The sequence below is a fragment of the Stomoxys calcitrans genome, chromosome 4, assembly GCF_963082655.1.
Source record: "Stomoxys calcitrans chromosome 4, idStoCalc2.1, whole genome shotgun sequence".
NCBI classification, from domain to species: domain Eukaryota; kingdom Metazoa; phylum Arthropoda; class Insecta; order Diptera; family Muscidae; genus Stomoxys; species Stomoxys calcitrans.
The window spans coordinates 12,963,686-12,984,286 of NC_081555.1; the positions used below are offsets into that span (position 1 = coordinate 12,963,686).

The 20,601-nt window shown below is 40.6% G+C and overlaps 1 protein-coding gene across 2 annotated transcripts; it reads right to left on the reverse strand.

Annotated features, from left to right (window-relative positions):
- Nucleotides 1-4,182: 4,182 nt before the first annotated feature.
- Nucleotides 4,183-19,129, reverse strand: LOC106087415 (cell division cycle and apoptosis regulator protein 1). Of its 2 annotated transcripts, none has more exons than XM_013252449.2 (12): nucleotides 18,245-19,129; nucleotides 17,829-18,190; nucleotides 17,129-17,632; nucleotides 10,748-11,336; nucleotides 10,033-10,138; nucleotides 9,714-9,970; nucleotides 9,325-9,507; nucleotides 8,682-9,262; nucleotides 8,436-8,614; nucleotides 5,341-5,579; nucleotides 5,131-5,270; nucleotides 4,183-5,072 (listed from the first exon to the last, which is right to left on the reverse strand). In XM_013252449.2, exons 1-12 carry the CDS (start codon nucleotides 18,920-18,922, stop codon nucleotides 4,442-4,444), a joined length of 4,449 nt encoding a protein of 1,482 aa, XP_013107903.2. In that variant the 5' UTR covers nucleotides 18,923-19,129; the 3' UTR covers nucleotides 4,183-4,441. The 2 variants fall into 2 exon arrangements, with proteins under 2 accessions (XP_013107903.2, XP_013107902.2); XM_013252448.2 differs by having other exon boundaries at nucleotides 10,736-11,336.
- Nucleotides 19,130-20,601: the final 1,472 nt, after the last annotated feature.

The following is a 20,601-nucleotide window of genomic DNA, read 5'->3' on the forward strand; positions in this document are numbered from 1 at the left end:
AAAGTACAAAGTTTTTACCTTTTTTGCGTGCCAGGGGTTTTAGACATAGTTATCCCTTGTATTCTGCTTAACTGAGCTCACTTAGGTAGGAAGTAAAGTCCAGTAGATTCCTAATTGGGAAGTAAAAACGCTTAGAACTTTGTGGGTCCTGCATTTTTAGTTTTTTTTGACTGTGTTATTATGATCAGCAAAATTTGGACGAGATTGTGTTTTTTTTTGTAATGCTTTAGTGTTAGTATGAAAACAAAATATGTTTAATAAATATGTCTTATTGTAATTGTGAGAAAAAATCATGTTTTGATATTTCAACATCTTTGAGAGGCAATATGTAAGGTAAACGGAGTGATGTGAAGTAAGGGGGTGTCAATGGGGTTCACAAACATGTTGATGAGGATCTGTGAACCATGGAAGGGCGGGCAGAGTGTGAGGTTTCCAAGACCAATAACCTCTGTTCAATGCAAATGTCCCTTTGTGTTAGTGTAATGGTAAATTGTTTTAATTCCCTTCATTTTTTTTGTGTTATACCTCGGGCTAGGTATTGGTGGGTTGAGGACCATCCTGAGAGTGGTTGAGTTGCCGGGGGACCAAGCCTAGTGCCAATATGGGGACATAACAACATACTAACTTCTGCGCCACTTGCGGTGTTTCCGGCGGGGGATAGCTGTGAGCACCACACAGGCTGGATCCGATACGATCTGTATGTATGTAGTTGCGGATAGTGGAAATGTCCATACGGAGTAGCTGCAACGGCAGTCGCGCAAAATCAGCGGTATCGAGCGGAGAGTCTCAGTGAGAGGTTGGGCGGCAACGGCTCTTGCACAAATACTAAATGCCTATGATGCTCGGTATGACAAGGCGAGTTATTGGCGCCTTTAAATAACCAAAAGCCATCCTGTTCCCACGGCGATCGGTCTTTTGGATCAGAACGAGCTTGCTCGCCTATAGGAGCTTGACAACCACCACATGAAAATGTGGCTACAACAAGAACAACAACAACTTGCGGTGCTGACAAAGACACCTCAATCCAACGACAGCCGGCTGTACGTACCGAATTGACCCGATAGAGTTCTTAATCGGCTGGGGCTGGCGCCTCAGTGTACAACACACTGCTACAACAACAAAAACAACAAAGAAACCTTATTTACTACACACACAAACCAATTGCTCGGTCAGTGACAAAACTATGCAGCGCCACACGTACACGTACTTACAAAATCCTTAATTGCTTTCAATACCACTGCCCTAAGATGGTTCATGTCTGATATTGTGTCTCCACCTAAGTGCCGGCATTGACAAAGGAAATGCTCCATCATCATATTCCCCGCATGCTCTACATATGCTACCATTTGCCGCACCGATTTTACATAAGTTACCTCGTAGTCCTATATGTCCCGTTCTGAAACCAATAGCTATACTGACCTCCTTCTTACTTTCTTTCAGCAATAGTCTCGTCTTCTCACGATCTGGATACCCCCGTAGGATTTTCGCCGTCCTACCGACCGTTTCGCTGTTCCACAATGTTGCATGCGCATTCGTCGCCCACTCCCTTAACTCGGACTGCGTCGACCCGAACGGCTTCGAAATAACCAAGTTTATTGACGGCAGTCCTCTGGCCTTCACCGCCAAATCGTCTACCCTTTCATTTCTCCTTACTCCGTTATGGCTCGGCACCCAAACGATGCAGATTTTGCCATCCTCAGAGAAGGCGTTAATCTCCTTCTTACACTGAAAAACTTTTCGCCATCTTACCGTCCTAGTTGTTATTGCCCTTATGGCAATTTTACTGTCGGTAAAGATGTTCACACTCGACATCCTCGCATTAGCACCACACCACTTCACGCATTCCATGATCGCCCGGAACTCCGCCTGCAGGACCGTATTGTGGTCAGGCAGTCTAAAACAGATCTCAATCCCTGGGTTCTCAATGTAGAACCCCAGGTCCACTCTGTCCTCTAGCTTTGATCCATCCGTGTAACATGATCTTCCAGATGGCAATACTAGGGTTCCGTCAATCCAAGACTGTGCCGATGGCAGCAGTGCCTCGCACTCAACTTCAAGGTTCATCTCAGGTATCCGATCGAATACCTTATTTCCATATTTCCTATCGTCGCCTCGATTATACCGCGATGGTATGAGCTGCTCCCATCCTCAATTCATTCTCTCAACCCCTTAAGTCTCATAGCCGCAGTGGCTGCCTCATACTTAATCTGTGTGTCAATGGGTCGGATATCTAGAATAGTCCCCAGCCCCCTTGTGGGCGTGGTCCTTATCGCTCCGCCTATACCAAGATAACATTTTCTATAAACCCTCTTGTATGGTCCTTATGTTGCACTTTTTCTCTATAGCAGTCCACCAAACTACTGAGGCGTAAGTAAGTATTGGTCTAATCACGCTCATGTAGAGCCAGTGGACTATCCTCGGATTCAGGCCCCATCACGAGCCTATGGCCCGTCTAAATAATGCCCAACATCTGTGAGCCTTCTTAGTACGCTCCTGTTTGTGACACTTTCAATTCAGTTTCCTGTCCCAGATCACACCTAAGCATTTGACCTTGTCAGATATCGAAATCGTCTTATTGAGGAAATGTGTTGCCTTAAATTGGCCCACATTCGTCTTTCTCGTGCACAGGCATATTTCAGTTTTCTCTGGGTTAACATTGAGACCTCTGGATCTAGCCCAGTCATATGCCATATACAAGACCCTGTCGGCCCTTCTGCATAGCTCGCTCGGATTATTAACCCTTAGAAGCATTATAACATCGTCTGCTTAGCGTAGACGGGTTCAAATCCCTCCATAGTCAGCATCCGTAATAGGTCATTAATGGTGGTCACCCATAGGAGTAGCGAAAAAAGTGTCCCCCTGTGGCGTGCCCTGTGCCACTTTCTCCCTTATATTTATGCCATGGGACACATAATTTATCCACCTGTTCCTTAGCATTTGGATTATCCAGTCTCTAAGGACCGGGTCCACCCGATACAGGTCCAAGGTTTGGATCAGTGTGTCGTTCCGCACAAATTGTTAAAAGCCCCCCCGATGTCAATGCATACCGCCAGGGTGTACGTGTTGGCATCGAAGGATTCTTCTATTTTATGCACAACCTCGTGCAGGGCAGTCTCCACCGACCTTCCCTCGTGCTGTTTGTATTTCAGCAGTTCGCTGGATGCCCTACTCTTTATCGTGGTGTCCACAATACGTTTCATGGTTTTGAGTAGAAAGGACGTAAGGCTTTTGGGTCAGGCCTTTGGTGTCGCATAACTTGCCTTGCCGGGCTTGGGCTTAAACACCAGCCTTGTCTCCTGCCAGTCTGTCGGAGTATTAGGCACGCTGTGAAGGTATTGGCCAGATGAGGCGTCAGATAGTCTGACTCTTTCTTTAGTAACGCCGGAAATATTCCATCAGGTCTGGGCGACTTAAATGGTTGGAAGCTCCTCAAGGATTCCTTTACCATAAATTCCGTAATTATAAACCTTCGATCAACATCATTATTCCAAGACTCCGGTGTCTCCGTGAGTCCCGCCGCATCCTTTGGAAAATGGGTTTTCATCAAAAGCCTCAACATGTCCTCCATGCTCTCACTCCTATGTCGTCTACTAAAGTTTCAGTTTGGACATGGGTTTTTGAGAGAAACTTTTTTATCTTGGCGGCGTCATTAACGCTATCGACCTGTTTGCAGAAAAGCTTCCAGAAGGCACGTTTTGCCGTTCTGCTAATCTTATTGTATTCCTGGAGCCGTTTGTTATACACATCTCAATAAATTTCCGCTTTTTTACGACGTGCTCTATTAAAAAGTGTGCGGACCTCTTTCCCAGTTTTGTTTATTTCCCCGGTCATCCAGATTTTTTCTTGGGCTGATTTCCTTTCCTGAATAGGACAACTATCTTCGAAGGACCCTACCAGTGCAGTCTTAATTCTGTTGACATTTTCATCAATGTCTTCTATGCTTGGACAATCTAAATTATCTTGCCCCAAGTCTTCTTTTGAGTAGTCTTCTGAATTTTGTTCAGTTGGTTTTCAACTTATTCTGGAAGCTTATCGAATTCGTCGATGCCTAGGGAAAAAAACTATAGCTGGAAACAATTTTAAGAAATAATCACTTACATGGTAAGAAACGATGTGGGATTTTCTCCATCCTTACTTCAATCTTCCTTTTCCTGCTACCGTAAATTTAAACAATCCTGTGGTTTTTTTTTTCATATTAGATAGTGGACTTGTCTTTATTTGTTTGTTGTATAATGAACTTGTTCCAATACGACGACCTCATGGCTATTTGCCAATTGTTTTTTTTAGAGAAATAGTACACAGTAAATGAATGAATGGATAGTTGTTACATGTATATCATTGATATAAATTATCAATTAGTAGCGATAAAATGTTACACTACAGTTATCATAATAAAATGGGGGGGTTAGGTATTAGGTATTCTAAAAGCATTTTCTGCTGTCTATTTCTGTGAACTATCGGTGGTGGCTTTCTTAGCTGCTGCTGGTTTTTTGGCAGCAGGAGTTGTTTTTGCTGGCGTTGCCTTGTTTGTTGCACCAGCCTTAGCGGGAGCAGCTTTTACTGGTGTTGCCTTGGCAGGTGCGGCTTTGGCTGCTGCAGATTTTGCCGGCGTTGCTTTACTAGGTGTCGACTTAGCAGGGGGTGCTGTGGATTTTGCAGCTGCTTTTACTGGTGTAGCTTTGGGTGTTGCTTGTGCGCCTTTGGGCTTTGTTGCCTTCTCTTCGGAACTCTCCTTAGAAGCTGTGGCAGCCTTGCTGTTGGCTACTTCTCTCTTTATCTCCTCCTTTTTAATTTTGTTGTCTGAATCTTTTTCTTCGACTGTTGCTTCGGTATCAGCATCTTCCTCAGACTCTTGGGGTTTTTCCTTTTCCTTGTCTGCGTCTTTGGAATTTTCCACATCTTTTTCCTTTTTAATATCTTCGCTCTCCTTTGCCTTGCCTTCGCTCTTTACATCTTTGTTCTTTGCACCTTCCGTCTCACCCTCCTTTTCCTTACCCTTATTATCTTTTTGATCTTTCTCACCATGGGATTTCTTTTCCTTTTCATCCTTTTTCTTCTCATCTTTGTGGGAGCTAGAAAAAATTGCCTCCTTGTTATTAACCCACCAATGTTATGAGTTACGAAAATTACCTCTCGGATTTAGAATCCTTTTCTTTTTCCTTCTCCTTTTCCTTTTCTTTCTCCTTTTCCTTCTCCTCATCATGTACGAAATAGGGTGCCACACGTGTGTAAATGTAAGACAATGTTGCATTTTGATCTCGATATTTGCGCTACAATTTAAAAAATATTTCTTATCATAGCCTGTTTTTTCGCATTTTTTTTTAAACCAAGTCCTCTTACATTCAATGAGTATAGATCCTGTTTGGTGTCTGTAAGTTTCCTATTAAGACTCTTGGAGTCAGCTTGCAAATCCTTGATTTTGGAGCCGAATTTTGTGTGTTCCTTTTGCAAATCTGCATGCTGTTTCATGAGGTCATTGTATAGCTTCTCAGTATCCGAATAGTTCTTCTCTGTGCGTTTTATTTGTTCCATTAGTTTTCCAACATGTATAACAGCACCATTGTAATTTATGAGATTAGCTGGAAAGGAAATAAAAGCAAAGTGGGTCAAGCGAAGGGATAATTTACCACTACTGCTACACGCTACAGGCCTACACGTCATATGATTAGCAGAATGGCAAATGGATTTCATGTTTGTCCCAAAGACAAAATTCCAATGAAATTGTCCTTAAAACAAAACTTGAAGAATAAAAAGTTTGGAAGGTTCTTGTTGTATAAAACTAGGTTTTGTCATTCCTTTTGTTAGTTTGTTATTAGCCAGAAAGAGGGAGTAGTGTTTATTGACACTTGCTTTGAATTTCTGAATGTCGTAGGTGGCGGGAAAAACATCGGTAGAATAGCGCCACACAACCCACATTTCGAAACAACAGAGTTGGATACCCTAGCATCTCCAATCCACACCTACGCCCGCCTCTGGACACGGTCAAGCAGATCGAAGGATGATTTTGGAGCTTCGGCCCATATATGCGAGTTAAATTCCAACTTCGGCCTGATGTACGTAGTGCAGATATTAAGATCAGCGGGAGTGAAATATTTTTACAAAGCTTAAAAAGCCCAAGCACTTGAATGCTTCTTTCGACCCTTCGAATACATGTTTTGACCAACGGACATTACTTAAATCTTCATGCCCAGAACATCAAGAGCATCTGACTGCTTGATATCTACACCGTCGATAGTGAATCGTTAGTGGGACAACAAACAGCACTGCGTTTTGCATACATTAAAATCTACTCTGTTCATTCGACCCCACTCAGAAATTGCCAGCAAATCCCGGCAGAGAGTTGCGTCCATAATCCGCCTCCTGTCTTCAATCTCGCGAAGACTCGGTCTATGGCCGAATGAAAATGAATGACAGAGGTTGCTGTCATTCGCGAACGAGCAGATCGGGTTTGAAGTCAGACCTAGTAGATCGTCAATAAAAATAAGAAAAAGAGAGGGAGAAAGAACAGAGCCTTGTGATACACGTGCGCTCAACTTATATTAGTCAGGTGAGAAATCATCTACAACAACTCTTATAGTGCGATCTCTGAGAAAACTCGATAAAAATCAAGCGAAGTTATTGCCGACACCAAAAGCGACAAGCTTTGAAAGGAGTGCACCGTGCATGACACTATCAAATGCCTTGGATATATCTAGAGCCACGACCTTATTCCTACCGAACTGGTGAATAGAGCGACTCTAACGTTCAGTCAGGAATGCCATCAGGTCACCCGTGGAGCGATTTCTGTGGAACCCATATTGTTGGCCGCTAAGAAGACCATTGGACTCTAAGTATTTCACAGGTTTGTAATTGATTCCATAATCTTGGAAAGCGCAGGGTATAACGCTATTGGTCGTTAATTCGCAGGGTCGATTGACTCATCCTTCTTGGGGATAGGCTGCACGTTCGAAATCTTCCAACGCGCCGAGAAAACACCCGCACGGTAAGCAAGGATAAAAAGATTGCGTAAAGGACGAGCGAGCATCGAAGAACACTTGCATAAAACAAATGACGATATGCCATCCGAGCCTGGGGATTTATTAACGTCGAAATCTGCAAGAACCCTTTGGGGATAGACTGTACGTTCGCAATCTTCCAACGCGCCGGGAAAATACCCGCACGGTAAGCAAGGTTGAAAAGATTGTGTAAAGGACGAGCGAGCATCCAAGAACACTTGCATAAAACAAGTGACGATATGCCATCCGGGCTTGGGGATTTATTTACGTCGAAATCTGCAAGAACGCTTTTGACTCCACGTGTTCGAAAATATATCTGAGGCATGGAACTAGATACGTCTTCAATAACGGCTAGAGGTGGATCGCTTTTTGGCAGGGAAATTTTTCCCGCAAACATGTCAGCCAGCGGGTTAGCCTTGTAAAGCGAGTCAGTGAATATCTGGTCGTTTTTAATGAGAGTCGGGATAGCCCTTCACTCTTTTCACAAACGACAAAAAAACTTTTACTTCCCCTTGGAGAAGCAGGCACGAAGACGCTGTTCGTGCAGAAACTTTTCGCGCCTAAGCACTCTGGCACACGAAGTTCGTCTTTTTGCGCAGCAATTCATTACTGGAATTTTTATTTGATCGTCAATTTCTGAGTGCCTCCTCCTTCAATCTGACGGCATTCCTGCACGTCTGGTTAAACCAGTTTTTGTCCTTCAATTAAACCGAAATTATATGCTCATGAATGGGATTTCAAACTGACTGATACGCTGCCTATTCCTAAATAGATTGTTCGAGAGCAAATTTGCATTGATACTTTGCCTGTAGCGCTGAATCTCCCGCTGTAAGATTTGATGGAGGATATCTTAAAATTTCTTGCAGCGAAATAAATGAAAAAATCGGAGAGCCCGAAGCCATGATTCTACAAACGTCCGCTTATGATAAGATTTCGATGCCGTTTGGAGGGTGTGGAGTAGAGATGTAGAGGCCAGCGTGTCGCAGAGGTTTGCATGTCTGCCTGTGACACCGAATGCCTGCGTTCAAATCCCGGCGTGAACATCCGAAAAAATTTTTCAGCGGTGGTTATCCCCTTACTAATGCTGGTAACATTTGTGAGGTATCCTGCCATGTTAAAACTTCTGTACTTTGTGGTGTCGCTATGTGGCACGGCGTTCTGACTCGGCTATAAAAAGGAGGCCTCTTATCATTGAGCTTAAACTTTAAATCGAACTGCACTCCTTGATATGAGAGAAGTTATCCTTGTTCCTTGAATTTTGCTTTTCTGTTACAAGCAAAGAAAATCTCTCTTTACGTGTTTTTTTTGTGGACTCATATCACCCCACCAAAAACACACTTTTGGGTTGGTAAACAATACTGCCTAATGATGGTTTTTTTTACCAAAAATTCACTATGTCTTTCACTCTTTCTTCTTCTCTTTCTCTCACTTTGAACTTACATTCGTTATTCTCATCTCCATCAAGAGGTATAGCACCATGCATGGGATGTGATTCTGCAAAAACGAATTCATATTTATTATTGCCCATGGCAATTTCTTTTAACTCTTCCAATGGTAAGTCATCAGCATCTTCAATAGTGGGTGTTGTTTCTTCTGTCTGTTCTTTGTCGGTGAGTTTGCTGCAAATGAAAGAAAAAGCAGAAAATTAAAGGAGACTCTTCTGAGACAAAAAAAAAACCTACTTACCGATAATGAATGGATTGCTTGGAAGCCAATTTACCCAACACCTTTTTGATTTGGGAACGTGAGAGATTCAAGCCCAAAACGGCAAATAAATCTTCCAAATCACGTTCGAATATATAACCACAATGTGTGGTATCAAAGTAGAGGAATGAAAGCAAAAGATGTGGTTTAACCACAACTCTCTTTTTGCCACTTGACTCGTGGTGGGCCACAGTGCTTTCCTTATCTTTTTTATCTTCGGACGCATGAGCACCATCAACGTTGCTCATGCGTCGTTTGGGTGGTGGTTTCTTGTCACTAGCACCATTTTCCCCGGAATTTTCACGGCCATCAGCAGTACTTAAACGACGTTTGCGAGACTTGCTGTTTGACTCATCTTCGCCGGCTTTGGGGGCTGCAGATTTACTATCATTTTCACCATTGGCCTCTGTGCTGGGCTCGGCCTCGGGTTTTGTTTCTCCCTCGGCATTAGCATTAGCATCAGGGGTGTGATTCTTTTCATTGTAAACATGTATCTCTTTGTAAATGTTAAAGGCAAAGTCACGCATTAACATTTCATTGAAGAGTTCTGCAAAAAGGTACAGCTGAAATGAAAAGAAAAATTGGATTTCTTCTACTTGTTCTTGTGTATGGCCAAAAAACCAACCTCAAAGAATCTCTCTTTGGTATCCTCAGGATGATAATCCAACAAAACCGACAAAGACATGATGGCACAATCGAAATTGCCTTCCTTGGCCAATTTGTTGGGATGTACCACAAGTTGCGGAGTAGGTGGTAGAGTATAACGACGTCTTAATTGATTCTTTTCCCTTTCGGTCATTTTTCTATCCTGTAAAAGAGAGTGAGAGAGAGAAGTATTAAACCATAAGAGGTTAAATGCAAATATTTCCCTTTCAGGTGAAGCTTAATAATCAACGATTTGAAAAGGAAAGCCAGAGCCAACACACCCATCATTATGTAAAGCGTATCGCCTTGCGACGAAGGCCCTTCAAACATTTTTAGGTTATACTAATCAAATTCCCTACTTCTACTGACCTCATTTTTACTGGCATCATACTCATCTAGTATGACTATATCGCTCATTTCAAAGTCAATGGCATCGGCCCAGTCTTCTTTGCCCTTTTCGGACTTATCGCCAGCTTTGGCGTTGGCGCCCTTTTTATTTTTGGCAGACTCAACTTTTTTTCCTGCCTTCTTGGCTCGTAATCTTTCTCGGGTATTGGCTTTCATTTCTTCTATCTTTTCCCTGACTAAGGCTTTGTTTAAACGAGCCAGCACAACATTGCGAACACCTAGAAAAAGGGGGAAAAATACAGGTTTAACTTTTCCTTTGAAGACATCATTCTTCCATTACCTTCATGCGGCAAATCACGTGCCAGCAGCTCATCACGTATCTCCTGTACCTTCATGGATTTCAGATCCAGCAACGAATAGTGGGTGGGTTCAGGCGAGGGATCTTCCTGTAAGACACACATGAAATGTATTAGCCCAACAAAACTTCTAGCAAAGTCCAGCAAACAATTTGAAGTTCTAAACAAAACTACGACACATTTCCAGACCTTTTGCAAGGCATAGTAGGTGGTAAGACTTGAAAATATGGCTTCTGGTAGTGACTGCCGTCTTTTCAAAAGTGGTTATATGACGTTGTTGTGAAGAGTCTTGTTTAAGCTTAGAAATATAAGCTGAAGTGTTTAACGAAAAGACAAATTAAAATTTGAAGTAAACAAAAAAAAAAAAAAAAAATAATTGTAACGCGTGGCAGGTGGTAGTGTACGTTTTGGAAAGCGTTTCTTTGGTCAAATAAAAAGCTTTAGATCTGTTGAAATGACGGACATCATCTTTTTGTTTTTAGCGATGAGACTCAAGATCAAAGAGGCCCTAAAGTTCGTTGACCTCCCCCATCAAGGGAAGGACTTGGAACTGAAGACTAAAAAACGATAATAGAGCTAATTAAGGGGGATACAGTCTCCTAGAGGCTAGAAAACTAAAAATAACAAAAACTTAAAACTAGTTTCAATTTGACTGTGACTTTTTCGTTATCAATAATCATCACCAACTTGGTAAGTTACATTTTCGTCAGCAGCGTCAGCGGTGTTGTTGTCCTCGTTTTCAGCCAATGCATTATCATTAGCTTCGGCATCCGCCGCCGCGTTGTCCGTGTCCATTGGCGCCTCCTCGTCGCCGTTTTCTTCATCAGCCATGATGTCGTTATTTTCATCTCCTTCGCCGTTATCTACATTTTCCTCATCATTTGCATTGGCATCGTCGTTGTCGTTGTCGTCGTCGTCGTCGCCGCCGCCACCTTCGTTGGCAACCTCATTTCCCTCGTCGTCTGCATTTTGGTCAGCATCCCCTGCTGCAGCATCATCATCGCCACCACCACCACCACCACCCTCGGCTTCGGTATTTGTTGACTCATTGTTGTCATCGTTAGCGTTTGCAGCGGCCAAGGACTTGTTGTGGGCTGCCGTTCTGCGTTCGATAATATTTTCCGCCGTGGTCTTATACAAAGCTGTCAAAGTCTCATACTCGCTTTGGCTGGGCATACATGAGTGCACATCGGGCAAGAAAAAAACAACAGTTTCTACACGTGGAGGTCCATCTTTTTCCATGTTCTTATACTCGGTGCGATGATAGTAGAGCTCCACAAAACGATACCTAAGCAATGTTTTGAAAAGTAAACAACGTTGAACAGCAACAGCCAGCAACCCGCCAACAGATGTCGTCCAGTCCATGCGTTTTCACATACACCGCCAAGCAGTAACCATTGTAGAATTTCATTTTGGGGGGGAGGAGAAGGGAAGAAGAATGACAAACAAACGAAGTACCACGATGACGATTGACCACCATAACAAGTATTCCAAATATAGGTATTGAATAGTAAAACGCCGCCGTTGATTTGAAATTGCATGTCGTCAGCCACCACCACAATGTTTGACATATCCAGAGGTGTAAGTGTAGACAAGCAGAGATTATCCAAAATAACCATTACCACCATACAGTAGTTGTGGGCGGCAAGCGTTGCACATGTTGTTTCCCAGAGTCCCCCAGTCCGTGGTGGGGTTGTTGTTCGCATTCGCACACAACGATGCATTTTTTGTTAAATGCCGTTGACATTATGGTTTGGTATTGGTTTTTATTGGTATTGGTTTTCGTATTTTTATTTAGAGTTTTGGTACAAATTTGTCGCGTAAATAAACATGGAAAAAGAAAGAAAAAAATCATAAGGAATGTGACACAACTCTAGGCATTAAAATGCTGTATTGTTTTTTTTTTGGTTTTTTTTTTAAGAAAACATTAGCATTTTAAGTATTTTTTTTTTTAACTAATAATGTCTTTTGTTTGAAAACAGTGCTTAGCATAAATTCGCTGGAAAAAGAAGTGGAGTTGATTATTGGTTTATTTGGTTATAAAAAAACATACACACACACAACACAGAAAAAATAAAAGTGGAAATCTAGGAAACATAAGCTTCATACATACAACTACAACAATCAATTTCCAATTGAAATCGATTTCAAGAGTTTCTTTTCTTTAGGAGAGACAGAGAGAGCTTTTTGAGTAATTTGCATGTCATTTTGGTTATGGAATTGAGATAGAACAACAATAGCACAACACTGTGTAAAGATCACAATGAATTTGACAAAAGCGAAACGTAACACCTGAAAGATTTAAACATTTTTATTTGTATTCCTCCGTAGGTCTCCCACCTAGAAATAGGATGACGCATGTTGTACGTACAAAGAAACCTTATCTCCGCCCTTGCATTTACTCTGTAGTGGAAACTGAAATTGTCTGCTTTACTAAACAAAAATGCAAATTTGTCCATGAACATTACATTAAGGAACAGTGGCAAACTTCTCACATATCACTGAGTGCTGTCCGACTCAAATTAAAATTGTCGAAATGTGCAAGTTTAAAGCTGAGTATTCGTTTCAGCTTTTCGGGTGGAATGCTGCCAAACTCCATATAAAAAAAACGTCGGCGAAACGTTGGCTAAAAAAAAAGCGGAAAAGTAGTACTCTGCTTACAGCGAGAAATATGTCAAAAAACTACTATAGTGGCAACACTTCAAACTATTACCGGCATCATTTTTCTTTGTTTTATTGGTTTCAGTGGTGCGTTTTTTTTATTTATGTGAGAACAAGTATATAGAGAAAACAATAAGTGCAGATAAAGAAACGTGTTTTGTTATGGAAACAAAAACATTGGATTGCTGTCAAATTTCGCTCGCGAAACAATTAAAAATGTCAGCGATTATTCCGAAAGCAGAATAGAATACCAATCCTCATACATGAATTTCGATTTAAAATCAAAAAATGCAACGTAGTTTGCCTAATTTTGTTTTGATGAATCTGGCAACACCGTATTAGCAAGTCAATAGCAGTTGAGTAGAATATACCGTTATTTTAATTCAACAGAAGGCAATGCACAAAAGTGACAAATTTATTAGGTGATGGTCGAGTTTACTAAAAATATTTATGTACCCCGAAAAATAATTCATGCTACTTAAAACCAAATCAAGGAACTGACTGAACTGAGCACGCACGTTGGGAGTTTGTCACAGAACAGTTTTAAATAGGAATACAGCAGCAATCAAAATGTCTCAACAAAATGTACTTTTCAATACGAACGTTCGACTACTGGCTTTCAAGAAGATTAAAATGCCAAAACAGTGTGTGTACGCAAAGGAAATCAGACTTACCAGATAAATATGTGAATGCCCGTCTGAACTGTTCCAAAGACCAAAGAATTCGACAGGGGACAAATGAAAAAAAGAGTTGTATGGTCGGACGAAACAAAAATGATTCGCTCTCAACTGCATAGTGAAAAGTTTTTCTGGTACCGCCCCGAAAAATAATTCATGCTACCAAAAACCAAATCAAGGAATTGACTGAACTGAGCATGTACATTGGGAAAGAACAGTTTTGTAAATGTGAACACAACAGAAATCAAAATGTCTCGACAAAATTTGCTTTTCAATACTGGCTTTTAAGAAGATTAAAATGCAAAAACAGGCTGCAGCCGCAAAAAAAGTCTGCCACTGAGTGGACGCAAAAGAAACCAGACTTATCAGAAAAAATGTGTAGGACCGTCTGAACTAATCCAAAGACCACAAAAATTCGACAGGAGACGAATGAAAAAAAAATTGGTTGTAGGATCGGACCAAATAAAAATGATTCGTTTTCAAGAGCATAGTGAAAAGTTTTTCACCCCGAAAAATAATTCATGCTACTAAAAACCAAATCAAGCAACTGACTAAACTGAGCACGCACTTTGGGAATTTGTCCCAGAACAGTTTTAAATGTGAATACATCAGAAAAACGTCTCAACAAAATTTGCTATCCAATAAGGACGCTTGTCCATGGCTACGTTTACTGACTTTTAAGTAGATTAAAGTCCCAAAACAGGCTGCAGCTGCCATAAAAAATAAGTCTGCCACTGAGTGGACGCAAAATAACCAAACTTATCAGATAAAAATGTGAAGGCCCGTCTGAACTGTTCCAGAGACGACGAAAATTCGACAGGAGACGAATGCAAAAACAAGTAAAAGCGTGCTAAGTTCAGCCGGGCCGAATCTTTGAAACCCACCAACACGGATTCTGCTAAAAATTTATACAAACTAAATTTTGTTGAAGGGCATAATTTTATTCCACACACCAAACTCTGTCAAATAAAGCTTCTAGGAACCGAATGAGGATAATCGAGAGACCGGTTTATATGGGAGCTACATCAGGTATAGACTAATTTGGGCACAATTGTTGGAAGTCATAACAGAACACAACACACGAAAAATTTCAGCCAAATAGGACAAAATTGCGGCTAGTAAGGGCTTAAAAACTCAGATCGTGAGAACGGTTTATATTGGAGCTATATCAGGTTATAGACACATTTATACCGTACTACGCACAGTTGTTGGAAGTCAAAACAAACCACTATGTGCAAAACTGTAGCTATATTGGACAACAATTTTGGTTTGTAAGGATCGGGATATAGACCGTTTTGGACCGTACTTGGCACAGTTTTTAGAAGTCATAAGAAAACACTTTGTGCAAAATTGTAGATAAATTGGAGGTTGTAAGGGCTCAAGAAGTCAAGTCAGGAGATCGGTTTGTATGGGAGCTATATCAGGTTATAGACGGATGTGGACCGTACTAGACATAGTTGTTGGATGCCATATGAGAACACTATGTGCAAAATTTCAGCAAAATCGGACGAAATTTGTGGCTTCCAGGGGCAAAAAAAAATCAAATGGGGAGATTGGTTTATATGGGTATTTGAACAATACTTGGAAAGTCATAACGGAACAAAATTTCAGCCAAATCGGACAAAAATTGCGGCTTCCAGGGGCTCACGAATTCAAATCGGAAGATCGGTTTATATGGAAACTATATCTAAATCTGAACCGATGTGGCCCATTTGCAATCCCTACGCCAATATAAAGTATCTATGCAAAATTTCAAGCGGCTAGTCTTACCCGCTGGAACGCTATCGTGAATTCGACAGATATGGCTAGTTCGAATCAGAAAGTCGAGACGATCCAGAATATATATACTTTATGGGGTCGCAGATCATTATTTCGAGGTGTTAGAAACAGAATGACTAGGTTAGTATACCTCAATTCTATGGTGGTGGGTATGAAATGATTCGTTTTCAACCGCATAGTGAAAAGTTTTTCTGATACCACCCGCATAAAAGTCTGCAACAATACCAAGTCAAGCAAACGCTGAAGCATGGAGATGGTAGCTTGGTGGTTTGGAGTTGTTTAGCTTCGTGGCATCTTGGACCTTAAGTAAAGATCGACGTATGTATGAAAAAAAGAAAATTATCTTCGTATTTTACAAAGTAGCGCTCTCGATTGATTTCAACAAAATGGTGGACTTAAGGCATACAGCCAAAATACCAAATGGGGGATTTTACTATCATATATAGATTCAAAAATCCCCAGATGTCCTTTTTGGACAATCTTAACCACCATAAGCAAATGGATATGAAAGTCAGGAATTTGGCGATGGTACAGCTTGGATACTAGGCCTTTCTTCAATGAGTGCTGGTATAACGTCTTTCAAAATGGGGAAACTGTAATGTGTCATCAGTTGAATTGCAAGCTGTGGTAGAACGTTTGGATCCCGTGGATAAAGAAAACTGTTTCATATACATGATGGAAAGGTTGATAGATACATAACTCAAGACAAAGATTCCTAAGGATCGACGAACACGACAGCAGCACGCATGCAGCATGGGCAAGTCCACTGAAACTGTCCATTCTTCATGAGCTATTCGCCAATATAGAAGGCTCTCTATCTCTCGATTTCAAGAAATATACAACGTAAAACCTACACCAATTATGAAGTATATTGCAACTACAGGCTGCAATAGAAGACGTATTACTGCCATTTTGGTAACTATTGATCTGCAGAAATGTGTTCGCAGAAACACTTTAACAAGGAATATTTTATCCACTATTTGACTTATTTATACACCATGTGGCTTTTGGGTATACTCCTAAGAACTACGACTGAGCAGATAGAGAAGGTTACCCAATCGCTGTATTGTGTATCGATTCGAGACCTTTGCCAAATCAAGGCATTTCAGAGTTTGTAAAACACATACGTTAATCTCCTCATCAATAATCTTGATAAGGAGATTGAAGCACTTTTTAGCGGAGCGGGAGTAAACTTCAAACTCTTCCAATTGCAATAGCTTTATGTTATAGCAGCTCGCCTTTAAAGCATAATTGGCGTGTGGAGTAGTGAATTTATTGACATGAATATATATACTTTAAATTTCAAGCGGCTAGCTTTACTCCTTCGAAAGTTATCGTGCTTTCGACAGACGAACGGACATGGCTAGATTGACTTAAAATGTCATGACGATCAAGAATATATATACTTTATGGGGTCTTAGGCGAATATTTCGAGAAGTTACAAACAGAATGACGAAATTAGTATACCCCCTATGGTGGAGGGTATAATAACGGCACCACGTCTTTCCTACTTAAATCTAGCCAAAAACACTCCTTATACAAGTTTTAATATATTTGGTTCGTTGTTGTAATAGAAACTACCTTCAGTTGATCCAAAAATATAACACTGGCTTTCGAGACCTAGTTTATAAACCCCTTACACTTTACCAGAACCATTTTTTTATGTTTATCTTAACCCATCCTAAATTCATTGTTAGCCATCATTACAGTTCTACAGTGCTATTGTAAATTCTTCTCAATTTCAAAATTATGTGATAGTTTTAGAATCGAATTCGAAGATCTCTTATAACGCATTAATGCAAAGAAATCTTAATACACGTTAAATAAGTGCCTTCATCAGTTTGGTTTATGCGATTGGCAAACATGTGAATTCCTCAAATATGTGGCTATTTCTATACGAAATTTTTTCATTGCAAAATTCTTTTTTTTTTTTTCACTACTACAGTGTCAATCTTATACATACCATTGTGTACAATTGGACAAATCAATGCCAGTCAAGGCCTTGCATGTACGTATTGCAGTGCGTATCAAGACTGAGGGATCAGTGTCTGGATTTTCACCATCCAATGATGGCGACCATGGGCCACCAATGGCCATGGGCTCGTTGCGACCCTTGATGCCTACCAAAAACTTGATAAGTCGCGATGGGTGTATGGGATTATGATCCAGATCATCTTCGATGTTTTCAAAACATTTCTTGTATAGTTCAGCAATGGGTGGTAATGACATAAGCATTACTTTAGCTGAATAGACATAATCAGCATCAGCTGGCTCCCAATTTTCCATGTTTTGTTCACATGGTGGCTCGATCTTCTTATCCATTATATGAAATTGACAGGGACGTCTTAGAGAAAATGGATTATCTGGGGTAAAGGTGTCAGTCCATTTCATATTGGCATGGAAAAAGTCCGATGGAATGTATAATGAGGTGTAACGATTTCGTAAACATTGGACATCTGCATATTTGCTACAAAAGTGAAGAAGAAAAAGAAAAACGTGTGTGTATTCACATCCAAATTGATTTAACGGCTGACAAACTTTGGTTTACAGTTAAAAAGTTATGATTATGATATTATAGAATATTTTAGGTTAGGTATGCTTTACTTTAGTCATGTCCACTCCTTACTTGCTAAAACGTGTGCAAACCCCTTTATCTTACTTACTTGCATAACAATGATTTTGGTATTTGAATGGTGTAACGACGAATTGCACGTATCCTGCGTTGTTTGGGTACCACACTGCGATTAGTATCCGCCTCACGTGCTTTTTTAGGTTCCTTTGCCTTCTCTTTATCCTTCTCCTTTTCACGTTCGCGTTGCTCGCGGTCACGATGTGTATCGCGATCATTGCGATCTTTTTCGGGAAGATCACGTTCTCTTCTGATTTCTCGATCACGTTCTCTATCGCGGTCATTGCGTGCAGAAACAGCATTAGCACCAGCACCGCCATGGCGGTTTAAAGAGTTGTTGCGATCACGGCTTCGATCATGATGATCATCACGGCGCCTTTTCCATTCATGATCATCCTGGAAAGAATTTTAAATTGTTGTTGTTTTTATATAGAAAAACATAAAACCTACCTCATCTCTATCTCGGGAACGGTGATTTCTATCCTTTTCACGTTCCCTTTCACGACGATCACGTTCATGTCTATCACCTCTCATGGGCGACGATATGCCTCTTTGGGGAGAGGGATGCCTTTGCATTTGATTACGTTGATAATCCATACCCGTATTTACGGGATTACCATAGGATTGCATCATTTGTATGCGTGTGGCATTCCATTTGAATTGGCCTCGACTGGAATAGGTGGATTCAAAAATGACTCGATCACCCAATTTGGGTTCGGGTCCCTTGCAGACGTTACGATAAAAGAACACCTCATTGTTCACCAAACCGCAATCATTGTTAATTTTGGTTACAGTACCTATTGAGTTGTACTGGGCCATACCACCGGCACCACCTCCGCCGCCGCCTCCACCACCACCACCCACGTTTCCTTGGAAAGCTACTGGATTTAATCCAGGACTTTGTGGATAAGAGACCAACGGTCCTCCACCACCACCGCCTCCTCCAGAATTGGGATACATACCGCCGCCACCACCTCCAGAATTTGGATACATACCACCGCCACCGCCACCACCACCACCACCTTGAAAGGCAGCCATGTTATTTTGCTGCGGCGTTTGCATGAACATCTGCTGCTGCTGCTGCTGCATCATGTTACGCTGCCATGCTTGACCACCTCCAAACGACATGCTTAGCAATTGGAATCTTTTAAACTTGTCACACTAACTGAGGTCACACCAAGATTTGAAGGTTTATCTGTTTCCTGCTACTAAAACTCTTAAATCCTTCCGAGAAATTGAGACCGGACCGGACAGAACGTTTTTTTCTTTTAGGACTAATACAGTTTTTGCAAGTGCCAAAGTGCAAGCAAGAGAGAAGTTTAGGATGTATTATTAGAGTATTAGACGTCTCTGTTCTACCAATGGAGGAATGACCAAAGATGGCAGTACTACCAACATATTTGCAAAAAAAAGAGTTCACTTGGGCCATTTGCACTTTAAGAAAAATATGGGGGGTAAGCACAGTATAACGAAAGGTTTTGCTGTTTTTGCTGGCCCATGAACAATTCTTTAAGGAACAGGGCAAACTTCTCACATATCAACGAGTGCTGTCCGACCCATGTTTAAGCTCAATGATAGGGGACCTCCCTTTTTTTAGACGAGTCCGAACGGCTTGCTGCAGGCCTACACATTTTAACAAGGCATAATGGAATGTTTTATTTTCGTGCCATCTAGGACAAATCAGATAGTGGAAAGAGGGAAAAAAATATCAGTGCAAAGTTTTACCGGTAAGCTATCGATAACAAACAATAACAAATAATAAAATACGATTAATCACGATTTCCACTATATAGTACTAAAATAAAACACAGCATTTCTATCCAGAAAATTTCACTTGCATTGGATAGGAATAAAATAAGACGCTACAATTATCTGATATTGCATGTTATCGATAACTATTTAAGACAACTTTGAAATTAATCAGACTTATTTTTGCACTGGATAGGACAGTACAAGTTCTTCTGGATAGAAATTTAGTACAAAATTGTATTGGACAATTGTTTATATAATTGCAAATAATCGAATTTGTACTGTATAAAAATAAATACTGTCTATAGATATCTAGAGACAAGATGCATGAATTGCTATCGATAATATGCAATAAAAATGACATAGGGCCAGTTTTACATTGCCCATATTTTATTTTAATATATCAAGTGCAAGTCTTTTAGATAAACTGGAAAGATTTATAACATGCACTGAAAAGGGTGCAATAAGGGTATTGCATGATATCGATAACTATACAATTGTTGTTGTAGACACATTTGCATGTAAGGCTTAAAGCTTTATTTGCATTGCAAACAAATATCAAAAAAGCAAAAGTTAAACATTTTTTAACTTTGATTCTTAAAACCACGACTTCAAGTATGGCAACACAGAATGACGCTCCATTTCAGTCATCAAAGTTGAAAATTGTTTTACTTTTGCGTGTCGCTTTTGTGGGATTTATTTACAGAGTTGCACATTTTTCAACGCAATGCTCAAAACACAAAGTTCAAAGCGCTTATTCTATTTTGGCCTTTATAGGCTAGCATGGCGAAACAATTAAAGGTGGTCTCATTTGTACAACAACCACAAATCATATGGTGCAATCTGCCATCTTGTCACAAAAACTGTGTTTGTGTCTTGGGCTGAATATTCCTACAATAAAATTTATTTTGACAGTTAAGGTTTTTATAAAGGGGGAAGCTTCTGGATTCAATGTTATTTCTCTAAAAATATACCTTGAATTTAAAGACCTTATTGAAATCGATAACATGCTATCGATGCTGGTATAACGGAATTTGTCACACACATTGGGTCTGTAT

Coding starts and splice junctions, on each gene's coding strand:
- LOC106087415 (XM_013252448.2), bottom strand. CDS start 18,922: ATGTCGTTTGGAGGTGGTCAAGCATGGCAGCGTAACATGATGCAGCAG. Junction 18,191..18,244: donor GTTCCCGAGATAGAGATGAG/GTAGGTTTTATG, acceptor AATTCTTTCCAG/GATGATCATGAATGGAAAAG. Junction 17,633..17,828: donor CCAAAATCATTGTTATGCAA/GTAAGTAAGATA, acceptor TCACTTTTGTAG/CAAATATGCAGATGTCCAAT.